Below are 14,736 nucleotides of genomic sequence, written 5' to 3' on the forward strand. Positions count from 1 at the left end.
ACAAATAGCATATGATCTCATTTCTTTGTGGAACCTAAAGAACGGAATAAACAAACCAAAATAAACTGAAGTGGACTCACAGACGCAGAGAACAGACTGGCGCTGCCAGAGGGGAGTGGGGTAAGTAGTGGGTGAAAAAGGGGGAGGGATCGGCAAGTACAAATAGGCAGCCACTAAACAGTCCCAGGGATGTAAAGCACAGCGTGGGGTTTACACCCTATAGCCAAGGGTGTCGTGGTAGCTACATATGGTGCCAGGCGGGTGCTTGGCATAACAGGGGGAGCGCTTTGCAGGGCGTATGATCGTCTGACCACTAAGCTGTGCACCTGAAACTGGTCCAAAACAGTACTGAATATGAAGAGCAATTAAAAAAAAAAAAATCCTAGCCGGTCTTCACTGTGTACATGAAAAGGTCTTCTTTTTAATATATTTTTTCCCTTGTAGTTTATTTTCTTTATTTTCTGACTTCATAAAATGAACACTTAGCTCATTCTTTAAAAGTTTTCTTTTCTAATGTATATATTTAAAGTGCAAATTTTCTCTAAAACTCCACCTTTATCTCTCAAATATTGCTATGTAAAACTCTCACAGTATTCAGTTCCAGGTATTTTAAATTTGCATTAATTAGAGGGTTTTTAAATTTTCAAATATGTGGGGAATTTTAAAAATGTATCTTTTTACACTACCTTCTAATTTCATTATGTTGTAGTCAAAGATCGTTCTTTATAATATTTTTGAAACTTTTTGATGTGTTCTCTATGACTTGTTCATATCAATTTTTTTATAAATGTTCCACATATAGGTGAGAAAAATGTGTATTCTTAAGTTGTTTGATATAAATATCTATATATCCCCCCCAAAAAGAATGTGGTATTAGCAAAAATTAGACAAAGATTACCCAAACAGATCAATGGAACAGAACAAGGACCCAGAAATAGCAACAATACAGTCAACTGATCTTTGCCAAAGAAGCAAAGGCAATACAATGAATAAAAGAGTTGTTTCAACAAATGGTGCTGAAAAACTGGACATCCACATGCAAAAGAATGAATCTAAACACATACTTTGCACCTTTCACAAAAATTAACTCAATGTGAATAGTATACCTATATATAGAAGGCAATATTATAAAATTCCTAGAATATAGGAGAATATCTAGGTGACCTTGGGTTTAGATACAACACCAATGGCATGATCAATGAAGAAAAAAATTGTTAAGTTGTACGTCATTAAAATTAAAAACTTCTGATCTGTGAAAGATGCTATTAAGAAAACAAAATACAAGCCACAGACTGGGAGAAAATATTTGCAAAAACATATCTGATAAATGCTTATATCCAAAACACACAAAGGAATCTTAAAACTCAGCATTAGGAAAACAAACAACCCAATTTTAAAAATGGGCAAAAGATATGAACAGACATCTCCCCAAAGAAGATAAATAGATAGGAAATGAGCATATGAAATCATGCTCAACCTTGTGTATGTCATCAGGGAAATGTAAGTTCAAACACCAAGGTGCTAGTACACCCTATTAGAATGGTCAAAACCTGAGACACTGACGACTCTTCAGTGCTGGCGAGGACAGGGAGCAACGGGCACTCTCTGTCATTGCTGGTAGGAATGCAGAAGGGCACAGCCACTTGGGAAGACAGTGTGGCAGTGTCTTACAAAATTAAACACACTCTTCACATACAATCCAGCAATCCTGCTCCGTTGTATTTATCCAGTGAGTTGAAAACTGATGTCCACGCAAAAGCCTGCACATGAATGTTTATAGAAGTTTTATTCATTAGTGTCCTAAACTGGAAGCAACCAAGATGTTCTTTAGTAGCTGAATGGATAAACAAACTGAAATGTTCATACAATAAAATACTATTCAACAGTAAGAAGAAATGAGCTAACAAGTCATGAAAAGATACAGAAGAACCTTAAATGCATATTGCTAAGTGAAAGAAGCCAGCTGAAAAGCCAATATGAAAAGACTACATATTATATGATTTTAACTATATGACATTCTGGAAAAGAAAAAAAAACTATAGTGACAGTAAAAACATCAGGGGTAAGAAGACATGAGCAGCTGGAATACAGGGGATTTTTAGAGCAATAAAACTGTTCTGTATGATACTGTTATGGTGGACACATAACATTGTACGTGTTTCAGATCCCATACAACCCAATTGAACAGACATCTCACCAAAGTAGATGGATAGGAAACGAGCATATGAAAACATGCTCAAAGTACAACACAAAGAGCGAACCCTAACGTAAACTACAGACTTTAATCATAATGTGCTAATATTGATTCACCAATTCTACAAATATATCACAGTAATGCAAGAAGCCAGTAACAGGGGAAACAACAGTATATAGGAACTCTATACTTTTTGCTCAGTTTTTCTATAAACCTAAAAGTGCTCTAAAAAATCAAATTAATTTTTAAAAAGCTAATAGATCAATTAACCTAGGTTAATTATGATAGGGCAGTAGTGATACTGTGGTTATGCCTCATTCTTGGGAGATTTGTACTGGAGTATTGAGAAATGAAACGTTAGGATGTCTGCAATTTACCTTCCAACAGTTCAGCCAGATGATTTTAGAGTCATAGTCTATATGACCACACAGAGTCAGTTCTGGTACAGCACTGGCTGAATTTGTTCCACAGCAACTGATACACTGGGGAACCACCAGATCACAGGGAACTTCACATTTGCTGATTCACGATTTCACCCTCAAGGTTCACAATGTGAATGCAGAAAACTACTGGAGCTGAACGGAGCTGCATGGGAGCACACACAACGCACCCGCCAATCCAAACCTCGAACGCCCGTCCGCTGCCTCCACTCGGTGTGTGCGATGAGCCGTGGCTGTCACCTCTCGCGTCACCCTTCCCATCAAATGTCACGCAGCTCTTCATCCACCACTTCACAGGAATTCACAAGTTCAACCCCTCCAACACCCTCCTTCATATGTAAATCTCAGGTCTTTTTTAAGATAAAGTGCCATGTTCTGAGTATTTATGAATTTAACCATGGATCCTACCATTTTTATTAAGTTTCTATCCTTTTTTTAATGTGTCACTGACAGTTTTGAGTGATATGCCCAATTCCATTCTTTTTCCCCATAAACCTGTGACTTTTACTGCACAATTTTCACAGCACAGTGATTCTTAGAAATGCACATTGCACATTATAGCAGAACAGACGGTATAAGCATAAAGCAAGCATGGTAAAATGTCAACAAATGAAGACCCTAAGTAAAGGATATATACGTTTTTACTGGACTCCAGCTTTTTAGAGACTTAAAAAATTTCAACAAGCTGGGGAACATAATTGAAAGAACAGAGATGTGGAAAAACAAGGTGAGACAAAGGCCTTTGTAAAAATAACAAGTTATTGAGGCGACGTGTTACAGGTACAGGGATGAAGAGGCATCATGGCTACAGGGCTTCTTTTATCCGAAATACCTTACTATTCTCAGAAATTGGAAACCAGCTTGTATATGAAACGGGTATAGGCTCAGAGGACAGTGATTTCGCAAACATAACAATCCTCGTGGCAAGTCACTGAAGGCTAGAGAAACCGAACTCTCCCTACCCCAGGCCCAGCCTTCACACTCCCAGCCCTTGGGTTTTGCAAACATGCTCACCGCACGTTAGGAACTTGGCCAGGAACCTGGGGCCTGGACAGATTCAACAGAAGGGCTCACCCAGGGGAAGTCAACCAAAGAGAGAAACGTCACCGCCGCGCCTCTTCCGCCTGGTTCTCTCTCCTCCCACCCAGGGCCGCACCCTGGCACCTGGGACAGGTACCCGCAGGCCCTGCCTCGCCTCCAGCTGCAAAGAGCGCCTCTGAGGAGGGGTCCTCAGGACCGCACAAAGAACAAAGGCGACAGTCTGCATTGTGTGCAGTCAGTCGGTCACTCAGTAAATATGGGTGGAACAGTCCTTGGGCTCCTGCAAAGGCAAATATGTCCATGTTTAAAGGAACGCAGACTAACAGCTTATTGGGTTGGCGGTTCAATCACCCACAGGGGCCAGAGGGCAATGCCGAGCCTGGCTAAGGAGGTACCTGCCGCTCCAAGCTCGGCCTGGCAGTTCTGTGCAGAGGCCTCCCAGAGCTGATGATGTGTTCTAAGCTCCTGCGCTAGGCGACACACACTCCGTCCTATCTACGCCCAGGGCTGCCTCTGTCTTCTCCTTCTGTTTAAGTGCAAAATGACCACCAGGCATACTCAGAGTTCATGAGCTGCCATTTCTTTAGGGAGAACAGGCATTAGCCACTGCTGCCTGTTAGAAAGTCCGTCTCATATACTTAAAGTAGAAAAGGCACTCAGCTTGAGCCAAAGCAGTCTCTTTCTAATGGGAAATACGTGACTTTCCTTCCCCCTCTTTCGTTGTGGGGTGTTTCCCAATCAAGGATCTCCTCCCAAGGCCTTCAATTCAGAAGCAGAGGCTGCATTTGCCTTGATTTTCACTCTATCAGCTCCATCTCATCGGCACAGACACACGCCTTAATGCCAGAGGGGAAGAGGAGGAATCCTATCTCAGGAATACAGGCAAGAATCCGGGGGCACTCCCAGTCCTCCTGGTCCCAACGCCAAGCGGAAGAGCCCTCAACAGCTTATTTGGTTCAGACTCCAACCCCAGAAAAACAAACAGCTCATATCACTTCGTTTTGGTCTTAACTAGCTTTAAATAGGTAATCTTAAGATCACCTAGCATGAGAATCTATCCAAAGCAAAGGAAGAGGCAGCATAGAGAAACTTGAGGCAAGGAAGAAATCCAAGTCAGCCCTATGCCAACCCAGGGCTGACTTCCAGGGCATTCATTTTACATGGGAAAAAACCTCCCGTTTCACGGACCCCGTATCGTTTTACCCTGGGCGGTGTGGTGCGGGCAAGAAGGGCCCGCCCCGGAGACAGCCGGCCTGGGGTCATTTTTGGGTTGTGTCCCTCTCTGCTCTGTGACTTAAGATAACTTAGCGGCTCTGTTCCTGTTTTTCTCATCACTACAGAGAAGACTGTTGGAAGGATCAGAGGCAAGGCCCTTGAAATGCCCGGCATGGTTCCTGACACACAGTAGGTGCTTTGTACCTGGTGGGCGTCACAATCCTGGCTCCTGCTTTACCCTTCACAGACTTTCAGGAGGAGGAGCAGAATTCACAGAAGAGAGCCACGAAGGGACTTCTTCCCGAAAACCACAGTAGGTGAGTCACCAACAGCCTGGGAAAGATTCTGCCAATGTGGGATTAATGAAATCAACCACAATTGTATTTCACTGACATCTGATGGAGACTACGGAGAAAGGACGTGGTTGAGGTAATCACCCTAAGAGACCTTCCTGTTGGCTCTCAGAACGGGCCTTCTCTTGGCCTCTTGCAGTCAGCTATTCTCAGGGCTGCCCTTTGCATCTCAAAATTATCCTCCAAATTTTTCGTTCTCATTCCACTTTGTTGCTTTCCACCCATGGCTGGAGCTGTTCACTGTTTGTACGGGTCAGGGGACCGTCCAAGCCATGACCCAGATGCCACGCCTGGCCCTAACCTCGGTGCCGTCCCTGGCTCCACTGTTGGGAAGAAAGTGCTTGTGTGTCATTGACTACGCGGACCGGGCATGGAGTCTAAAATTCGTGTGAGTGATTTTTGCACACTCATTTGACATAAACATAGGAGCCTTCAGACCCACTAAATTAAATAGGTGTTTAGATGTAATGTAGGCACTGGTAGCGACTGAGGGAGGAACAGATGGTAATTCATCTGTAATCGGGAGAACGAAAGGAAAAGAAACATCTTAAAACCTAGGGGGGTTCTCTTCCCCTCAGTTGCCCCCTCCCCGCCCCCTAAGCTGCCCCAGTACAAACATACACAGTACGGGACTTCCCCCTACACTGCCAGAAAATAACTCTGGGGGAAATGTAGCCATTCAAAGTGAATCTCGTAAACAAATGGTCCAATGAGACAGATTCACAGGTGTCATGCCTTGCCGGTCCAAAGCTCTATGCCTCAGGCGCACAAGCAAATCCTCAGTCCCCTGGTGAGACAGCTATGCCACCTCCATAGACAGGGACAGGGCTGATTTCCCAGTGTGACAATACCTTTCTCCTTCATTAAACAGAGAAAAATGAGAACATTTTACTAGAAACCCAAAACACAAAATATAAATTTTAAGTCCAGGCTCAGTCTAAATAATGGCTTGCACACACGCGCAAACAATGCCCTGCCTGCCGGCTTCTCCCCCCACCCCTGCCTGCATCCCCAGCATCCGGGCCTGGCTTCAATAGCAGCTTTGTAGCCCAGATGGCCAGCACCGCCATCCTAGGGACTCCCTGCTCCCGATAAAGACCGAGTGTGTGAGTGTCAGGGTGAGTGTCCACGCACGCGCGCAAGCCCCTCAGCCCTCATGTCATGTGTAGATCCAACGACCATCATTTTCAAAGCATGAGTCCAATGAAAATAGCATCTCAGATTTCTCCTTACAGATGCCCAGCCCAGCTTTCCAAACCTTGTATCTAAAGGCAGAAGAGACATACTCGCTTCTTCTGTAGCCAGAAGAATGATACTCTCGTGTATACACTGGGTGTAAGTGAACATGGAGTAACAGCGGGGATTAGAATCAAATGAAACACCCCCCTGGTATAATGCCTGCCCGCATAAAGTGAGTGTCTGGGTATCACCTACAACCCCTTCTTTCCACGCCAACCTCATCTGAAAATCCATGGCACACGAACCCACACCACCAGGCCGCCCCGCGGTGTCTGCCATGGAGGGTGTGGCCCGGCTCTGCCTGTCATTTGTTCCCACGGCCTCTGTGGTTGACGCAGGAGTCCCTCTTCTCCTTCCCCTCCCTAAACTCTGCCACCAGGGCTTCCGTGGCGAAGTCCCCATCAGTGTTCCCTTTTGTCCATTACTGCCTATCGCGTCCCAGGATGAGTCTCAAGCTCCCCTCAACGGCAAGCCCTCGCTTAACGTTGTCCCTAGGCCTCTGAGTGGAAGGACATATAAGGAAACGGGTTTTACTGAAGGCGAATTGCCGTAAACAAGAAGAGTTCTGTTCCTCCAGCCTATTTCTGGTCTCGAAAACATCACAGAACTTCTCAAGAAATACCCCAAAACCCTTCACATATCAAATAGTGAAATAAATGTTAGCTACACATGCATTTAAGGAAGATTAACACACACAAGTAAAATAATGCTTTTCCAGTCTGCTTATTCCAGGGAAGGGTCGCAGGTGGCTGGCGCCTCTCCCCATAGCGCAGGGCGCAGGCGGGAGGCGGCCCTGGCCAGGACGCCCTCCCATTGCAGGGCGCACTCACAGCCACACTCACTCAGACGGGGGCCATTGGGAAACGCCCTCCACCTCAGGGGCCGTCCCCAGGAGGGGGGTGGTGCGGGACAGGGGACGGCAGAGGTGACAGGACTGGAGTCCCAGGAGAAAACCCACGCAGGAAGAGGGGAAAATGGGAAGACCCCACAGACAGTGGCCCTGGTCAGGAATGGATTTCTTTTTTCCTCATCGACGACGTTATAACAAAACCAGCTGAATGAAACGATGTTCTTAGAGGACCTGCTATACTGACCTGGAGGTGATGGGGTGGGGTATTATTAGTTACAAAGTATCTGTTTATGTCTACCAGTAAGGGTTACTTTGGTCAAAAAAAAGAGCAGTTTTTCAAACTACTGGTATCTGGGAGGCCTAACCATATGTGAATCAATGTGTGAAGAGCATAAATATTTTTACAAATGAAATAGAAAATACCAGCATGCACTACGTACATGTACAAAGGGTTGGTACTAGTTCGTGAAACTTTCGTCAGAGTTACAAATGTACAGGTGAGGGTATTGATTGTGATAGAACATTAATTTCATAGGGTGGGTCGCAGTCCAAAAAGTTTGAAAGCCATTGGGATGGGGCCAAGGCACAGAGTCAGAAAGGCCTGGTCTCCTCCCAAGAAACTTACTTCCTGCATCTTGCTGGTTTATAACCCCTGACTATGGTCCCGCGACCCTGCTGGAACCCTGTCTTCTGCCCCGTCTGAATCCCTGTCGCGGGTGCTTACCATTTTTCATCCCACTGCATGACACCCACCAAGCTCTTCAGAATGGGGTCCACGCTCACCTGGAGGCCCAGGAAGGGAATTCCGGGAAGGAGAAGGTACGTATCGTTCACTAACACGCACTGCACATGCCGGCACCTCCGCTGCAGTTACGGACACGAAGACACACCTGTGTGTTCTTTAGCCCCAAAATCATGACCTCGGCTCTGCGGCCTCCAATAGCGATCACATAGCAGCTCGGGGAGTCAGCGGCCCCTCACGCGCCAGGACCAGCGGAGACGGGTCTCCGCTCGCTCACTTCTGACCCCCACGGAGCTCTCACCACGGAAACGCTCACTTCCTGACTGCGTGGCCCGGCTGAAGGCTCTGTGCCACGGCCCTACAATTCTCCAGACACCAACAGCCTACCTGAGCAGCCTTCCCCTTCCTTTAATCGGCCTCCAGCTTAGTCCCCCGATCCCATCCCCCTTCCTCCCCCCTGAATGCCGCCGGCGTTAATTCCTCAAAATAATGCGATCAGAGAAAGTGCCTTTGGCCGCTCGGAAAGTTGCCGTGCAGGGGGGACAGGTGGAGAGCGGGGCGCGAGGAACGGGGGTGTTAGGACACTCAGTTTCAGGAGTTAACCTGGAGGGCGGTCCTCCTCTTAAGTTGGGGGTGGGGGGAGCAGTTAGCCAAGCAATAAAATAAAACAAAAGCCAGCGTGTCCGGGGCCGCAAACAGGACCCTCTGTTGCTGGAGAAGCGCAAACAAGGCGGTGGGGCTGGGGCGCGGACTGTGAGCCGCTGAGAAGCGGCGGGACGGACCCGAGAGGGGGTCGGAGGGTGCCGGGAACAAAGCCCCGCGTCCCGCGCCGCGACCTCACCCGGGCCGTCCGCTCGCGCCGCAGGAGCCCCGCGGCGGGGTGGGGGTGCAGGTGCGTGGGTGCGCGCTCCGCACGCCCCTCCCCCGCCGCCTGTCCGCCCCGGTGTGGGGACGGCGACCCTCTCCCCGCCCTCGGTCCCCGAGAGGCTCTCACCCGAGCGGGGATCGAAGGTGACCACGAACACGGCCACCACCTGGTCCTCCTCCACGTCGCCCAGCTCCAGGCGCCCGGGCTGCAGCAGCACCTCGGAGGCGCCCAGCTCCTCGGTCTCCCGCCTCCTGCGCTGCTCCGCGGCCACCCGGCCGCCCCCGCCGCCGCCCCAGCCCCGGCCTCCAGCCTGCAGCTCCGGGGCCTGCGGCGGGGAGACGGCGGGGCCCTCGGCCCAGCGCAGCAGCGGCGCCGCGTCGCCTCGCTCCACCATGGCGAAGCGAGGAGGAGCCGCGGGCGGCGAGGGGCGGGCGCCGGGGCGGGCTGCGGAACTCGCCACGCCGGCCGGCCCCCGGGCCCCGCGCTCCCGCCGCCCGAGGCCCGCACCTGCCCCGTGCGGCCCCGCCCTGCCCCCGCCGCCCTCCCACCGGAGCAGGCGCCCTCCCAACAGGCTCCGCTGAACTGCGTGCCTGGTCTGAGCGTGGCTGGATGCCGGTGCGCGCTCGGGTGTGGGAAATGCGGGGTGACATGCCGCACACCCACCTGGATCTGTCTACCTGTGCCCGGGAGATGGTGCCGTCTCACCTAGGGATCCGTGACCCGTGGGATAACTGTATTACCGTGAATTTGTATAGGTCACTATTGTTTTTTAAAGCCCCTTGTCCTAGGGACCATGACAGATGTGCATTACATAATCCTGGGTAGTAACCGCTGTGCTGGGAAGTGAAACAGAAGAGGGAGCGTCGGCCGCCAGGTGCTGTTGGACTTCGGGTGGGGCCTGGGGTCCGGCCCGGAGAAGCGTGTCTGTAGGCCAGTCCAGCGAGCCCTGGCCTTCCTGGACCCCGCCTGGGGCACCCCATCCATTTCAGACTAAGTCTCCACAGCGGGTGGAGGACGGTGCCTTGTCTTTGAGGGGCAGGGGAAAGGTTGAACTAAATCTGTCTATGAGGAAGGCAGTTGCTATTCTTTGGGAGTAAAATGTTGCATAAGTAGATTCGTTATAGTTATGTCCTGGATGTTGGCCTCCAAGTAGCAGCCTAGGGCAGTCAGTCATCGCTTACCTCCTTGGGGAGAGGGGCTGGATCCTTGTGTCTCTGGCGCATCGGATAAGAATCCTGAGGAGCAGCCCCCCTGGGAACTCCCCAGCAGGAACCCACTGCCCCTCCCGGAGGGGGCAAGCTGCCCACCCTCCTGAATCCTGGATGAATCAGGTGTCTGAACAAGTCTCTCTCCCCATCATGTTCTTTCCCATTATTTTAGTAGCTATTCCTAGTTCTTATTTCTGCCTCCTCTGAAAGAGTGGTTTAGCCACCAGATTTATCCCAAGGGTTGAGGCATTCTAAATGTTAATGTAAAATACAAAATAGGGGTCCTAGAAAAGCCTTACTTTCCCAAGCTGTCAGCTTTCGGTCTGACTTTGCTCCTTGTCCCCTGAGGGACTTCCGATCCCTGATCTTCTGGGTGAACCCTGCCTTGCCCTGACACACTCCAGCTTCACATCCTCAAGCTACGTCTGCCCCAGGAAACAAACTCACAGTACCTGCCCCCATCAGTTTTCTATATACACAGAAGACCAAACCCTAAACCTCGTGCCTTTTCCAGTCTTCACTGGTGGTGTGGGTCCTAGCTCCCCAGCCACCAGGCCTGTCTTCAACTTAATAGCCTAAGAGGTGTCGCTCTGTTGGCTGGGCATCGTTCTGAACAGAGCCAAGCGAAGCGAACGGTTGCTGGTTCCATTCCTGGTTGGGCACTTCCGCAACCGATGATGTTCCTCCTCCTCTCTTTCTTTCTCCCTTCCCCTCTAAAAATAAATAACATGTTAATGATGGCGATGACACCCCTCTTAACACATTCACGGTCTGATCATCAGAATCATCTCTGTCGACTGAATTTCACAAGATGATAGGAAGGGAACTCATTGAACTTAGTCATCAGAATAGCTCTCGTGGGAAAGGCACGTGAAGGGCAAGAAGGCATGAAAGGCAATCAACTCAGAGACCCTAGGATCATGTCACAGTTTTCAATGAGTTCCTCGAAAACGCCATATGTCGAAAGTTTGGAATAAAATTACTTTCGCTTTCCAAATACTAAATATATCTTCATTTTATAAAATACATTACATAAACTATATCCACATTATCTAAATATGTCTGCAATATATAAAAACATAATGTGTATATAAAATATGTTACATAAAAGTATTTTTGATCTGTACTCTCACCACCGAATTGGCCCCTGTTGAGATTTTGCTTATCCTCTTCCCTCAAGTCTAGGATGCAGAATTTTCACTTGTTCACATTGCTATGGTGACTCATAATTGCCACCAGCCTCACTGAGGTCCAGCTCCCACGGGGATTTGTGTTTGCTTTTGTCAGCCATCTGGAGGCACCACCAACCCAAGACTATTTTGAGTTAGATTCTATCCTTGCAGGTCTTTGAATAGCGCTGGTAGTATGAATTTAAGATGCAAGCTGAGGTGATCCTGGATTATAGTTCAAGTTCTTAGAGGAGGTTTGTTCTCCGTCCACTCAATGGCAAGGTGCAGACAAGCACGTTTCCATGCCTGGCCCTCTCCGCATGGGAGATTCATGTGTCACAGTCCTATCGAGGGTATCATTTTAGACTCCTCATCTTGAGCATTTTTTATTCTTAAAATAGAGGATAGATTTACATGTTTTTCTTTTCTATATTTACATGGAGAAACCATACTGCATATTGATTTTTTATTTTTATTCATTTTTTCTTAAAAGATTTTCTTTACTTATTTTTAGAGGGAGAAAGAGAGGGAGAGAAACATTGATGTGTGAGAGATACATCGACCTGTTGCCTCTCGCACGCCCCCAGCTGGGGACCTGGCCCGCAACCTAGGCTTGTGCACTGACTGGGAATCAAACCAGTGACCCTTTGGTTTACAGGCCAGCACTCAATCCACTGAGCCACACCAGCCAGAACTGTATTTTTATTCTTTAGCATAAGAACGCAACCATTTGCCATCCTATTAGAACTTTTTATGTATATCATTTTAATGGTTTCCATTATCTGTATGTGTGAAATTATATTTAACCGTTCAAACTCGTTGGAAGAGCAAGCCCTTCCCTTTTTTTGTTGTGCCCAAAGCACTGGCCGAATTCCACTCTGAACCAGCATTAGGTGCCTATTATATGCCAAGCCCTGCTGTGAAGAAGGCAGATACCCCTCCTCGTCAGGCTTACAGCCTAGCAGGGAAGGCAGCTGGCAGGCAAGGAATGAAATCTAGAATGAGGGGCAACAGGCAGGGCAAATGCAATCCGCCATTGAAGCTGCTGGCTATTACAGATCGCCGGCGATGGGAACCTGGGTTAAGCTGTGTGCATGTTCTTAAGGTTCTCCATTGCACTGACAACTTGTTGACTTACAAGTGTGCAAGGGCATCAATTTCTTTTCACTCTCGTGTGAGTGAGATATTGCCATTTGAAATACTTTTTGCCAATTTTTCAGATGAAAATGACATTTTGTGTTAGGATGATGTGTGACTGAACCTAACTGTGGCATCAGAGTGCATGCTGGCGATGTGTGTTTCCTCCTCCGTGAACTGTCTGTTTATGCTCACTTCTCCCGTGGGGTCTGTGTGCTCTTGTCATCAATTTGCATGACTTCTGTAGGCGCTAAGAATAGTCATTTCTGGTTTGGCATAATTTTTGTTAATATCATTTCCAATTTATTGTGTGGTTTCAATGCTGCTTAATTGCATAACAAAATATTAAAGTTCTAAATTTTATGTAGTCAAACTTAACAATTCTTTTGGTGATTCCTTATGCTGCTTTGACATTTAGAAAGTTGGCTCTCACCCAGAAATCTGATCAACCTTCAATTTTATTTTCTTCTAGTTACTTAGAGAATGATTTTCCTCATTTGATCTCTTAATCTAAATATTTATATTGATAATGTGATATGAAGTGAGACTCTAAAATGTTTTTAGTGAATAGTTAACCAATAATTGCTACATCACTTATTAAATAAATCTTTCATGTCCTATGATGATAGTTCCCCTTTAAAGTACAATATTAAATTACTGATATTTACTAATCTATGTCTTATTCACCATTGACCTGCCTATTCTTATACTGGTACCACACTAATTGTATGTACATAAAATAATATGCATGGCCCTGGCCAGGTGGCTCAGTTGGTTGGAGCATAATCCCGTAAACCCCAAAGTTGAGGGTTTGAGTCCCAGATTCCCAGTCAGGGTACATGCCTAGGTTGCAGGTGTTCAGTCCCTGGTTGGGGCACATTTTGGGGCGGGGCAACCTGTGGGATTGCCCCACCCCCTTCTTCTCTCTCTCCTCACTCCCTCCTTTCCTCTTTAAAATCAATAAATATATCCACGGGTAAGGATCAAAAAAATAATATGCATATATAATTTAAAGTTTTATTTCTGGGAGAGGTAGTCTCTTCTAGTCCTTAAAAAACTCTGCTATTTTCTTTGACAATTATTTTTCCTTGTGAAATTTAAATTACTTTATCCCGTTTCCAAAAAAAAAAAAGTGAGACTTTTTCCATTCAAATGGCACAAGATTGAAGCATTTACTGGGGATAGATGAACACCTTGATACAGCTGAGCCCCTTCATCCTGCCAGGACCGACCTGCCTCGCAGGGAAGGACCAGGTTACTCCGCCCCCAGGGTCAATCCGCATCAGTAGCCAACCAGTGCAAGGCCTAGTGAGGAGTTCAGATTATGGGACAAGCTGAGATGTCACAGGGTGCAATTGAGAATGTGAGCGGAGGAGATGAAGAAAATGATCTGATGATCTGAGGACTGTCTACGCCCCTGCCTGACCTGGGGATGTTAAGTCCCGCAGTTGGATAATGAGGACCCACCGCCATCCGGAGACATCGGGGGTTTCCGATCTGTTCAGACTCCCAACTCCCTGACCTTTATTTCATACATCAGACTGCGCTCACTCCCAGGTCAGCCCAGTCTGCACTGACGGTCCCCTTCACTCCACCCAGGTCATCTGGGCTGCGGGCACTTGGTGACACGCCCCAAGTCCAAAGGACAGTAAATGACACGCCTCAGAGACTGAACTCAGGTTGGCATAGGGATTAATAAAATAGAGTGTATATTCGAAGTTCCTGAGGGTTTTAAAACCGACATATCCCTGCCTCTCGGGCCTCTGACGTTTGCATTGGAGTTGAAAATCAAAAATCTGAAAACCCATAAAAGATGTCCCTGCTCCAGTAGTGATCACTGTGAGGGCCCACAGAATGCATAGCAGGCACCTCGATTCATAGCGCCTACTACATGTCAAGCCCTGTTCCGGGTAATGGAAATAGAACATCGAACAAGAGTTAAACCCCTGCTCTCATGGAATTTAGATTCTATTGGGGGTGAGATGGGGGAGACGCACTTTTTAAAATGAACCACTAAATATGTAATATATGATGTAGCCGTAAGGGCTGTGAAGTAGTGTGACGCAGGGTAGGGGCCAGAGGAGGGGAGATAGGGAGTGGGAGGGGGGCTGGAAAGACCGTGGAGGAGACACCTGGAGGGAGCCCAGGAGTGGAGCCTGCGGGGAAGGGTGGAGGGGCAGTAGGGAGTCTAGAGCAGAATGTGTGCGGGGAATGGCAGGGGTCAGACAGTTGTGGGATGGAACCGAAGGCCTGTGGGCCTTGGTACAGGGGCTTGGGGAT

At 47.8% G+C, this 14,736-nt stretch overlaps 1 protein-coding gene across 4 annotated transcripts in view; it reads right to left on the bottom strand.

The window, feature by feature from the left end:
• DENND11 (DENN domain containing 11) overlaps positions 1-9,344 on the bottom strand; it is a 32,784-nt gene extending 23,440 nt beyond the window's left edge. For all 4 annotated transcript variants that reach the window (XR_008528343.1, XM_054564589.1, XM_054564587.1 and 1 more), the window contains exon 1: positions 9,069-9,344. Coding sequence is in view for 3 of the 4 variants with exons in the window: in XM_054564589.1 (XP_054420564.1) it covers positions 9,069-9,336 (268 nt within the window). In the remaining variant the exon portion in view is untranslated. The remainder of the gene's footprint in view (positions 1-9,068) is intronic.
• Positions 9,345-14,736: the final 5,392 nt, after the last annotated feature.

Source organism: Pteronotus mesoamericanus, unplaced genomic scaffold (genome assembly GCF_021234165.1).
Source record: "Pteronotus mesoamericanus isolate MK-2021 breed Mesoamerican mustached bat unplaced genomic scaffold, CSHL_Meso_final scaffold_85, whole genome shotgun sequence".
Classification (NCBI taxonomy): domain Eukaryota; kingdom Metazoa; phylum Chordata; class Mammalia; order Chiroptera; family Mormoopidae; genus Pteronotus; species Pteronotus mesoamericanus.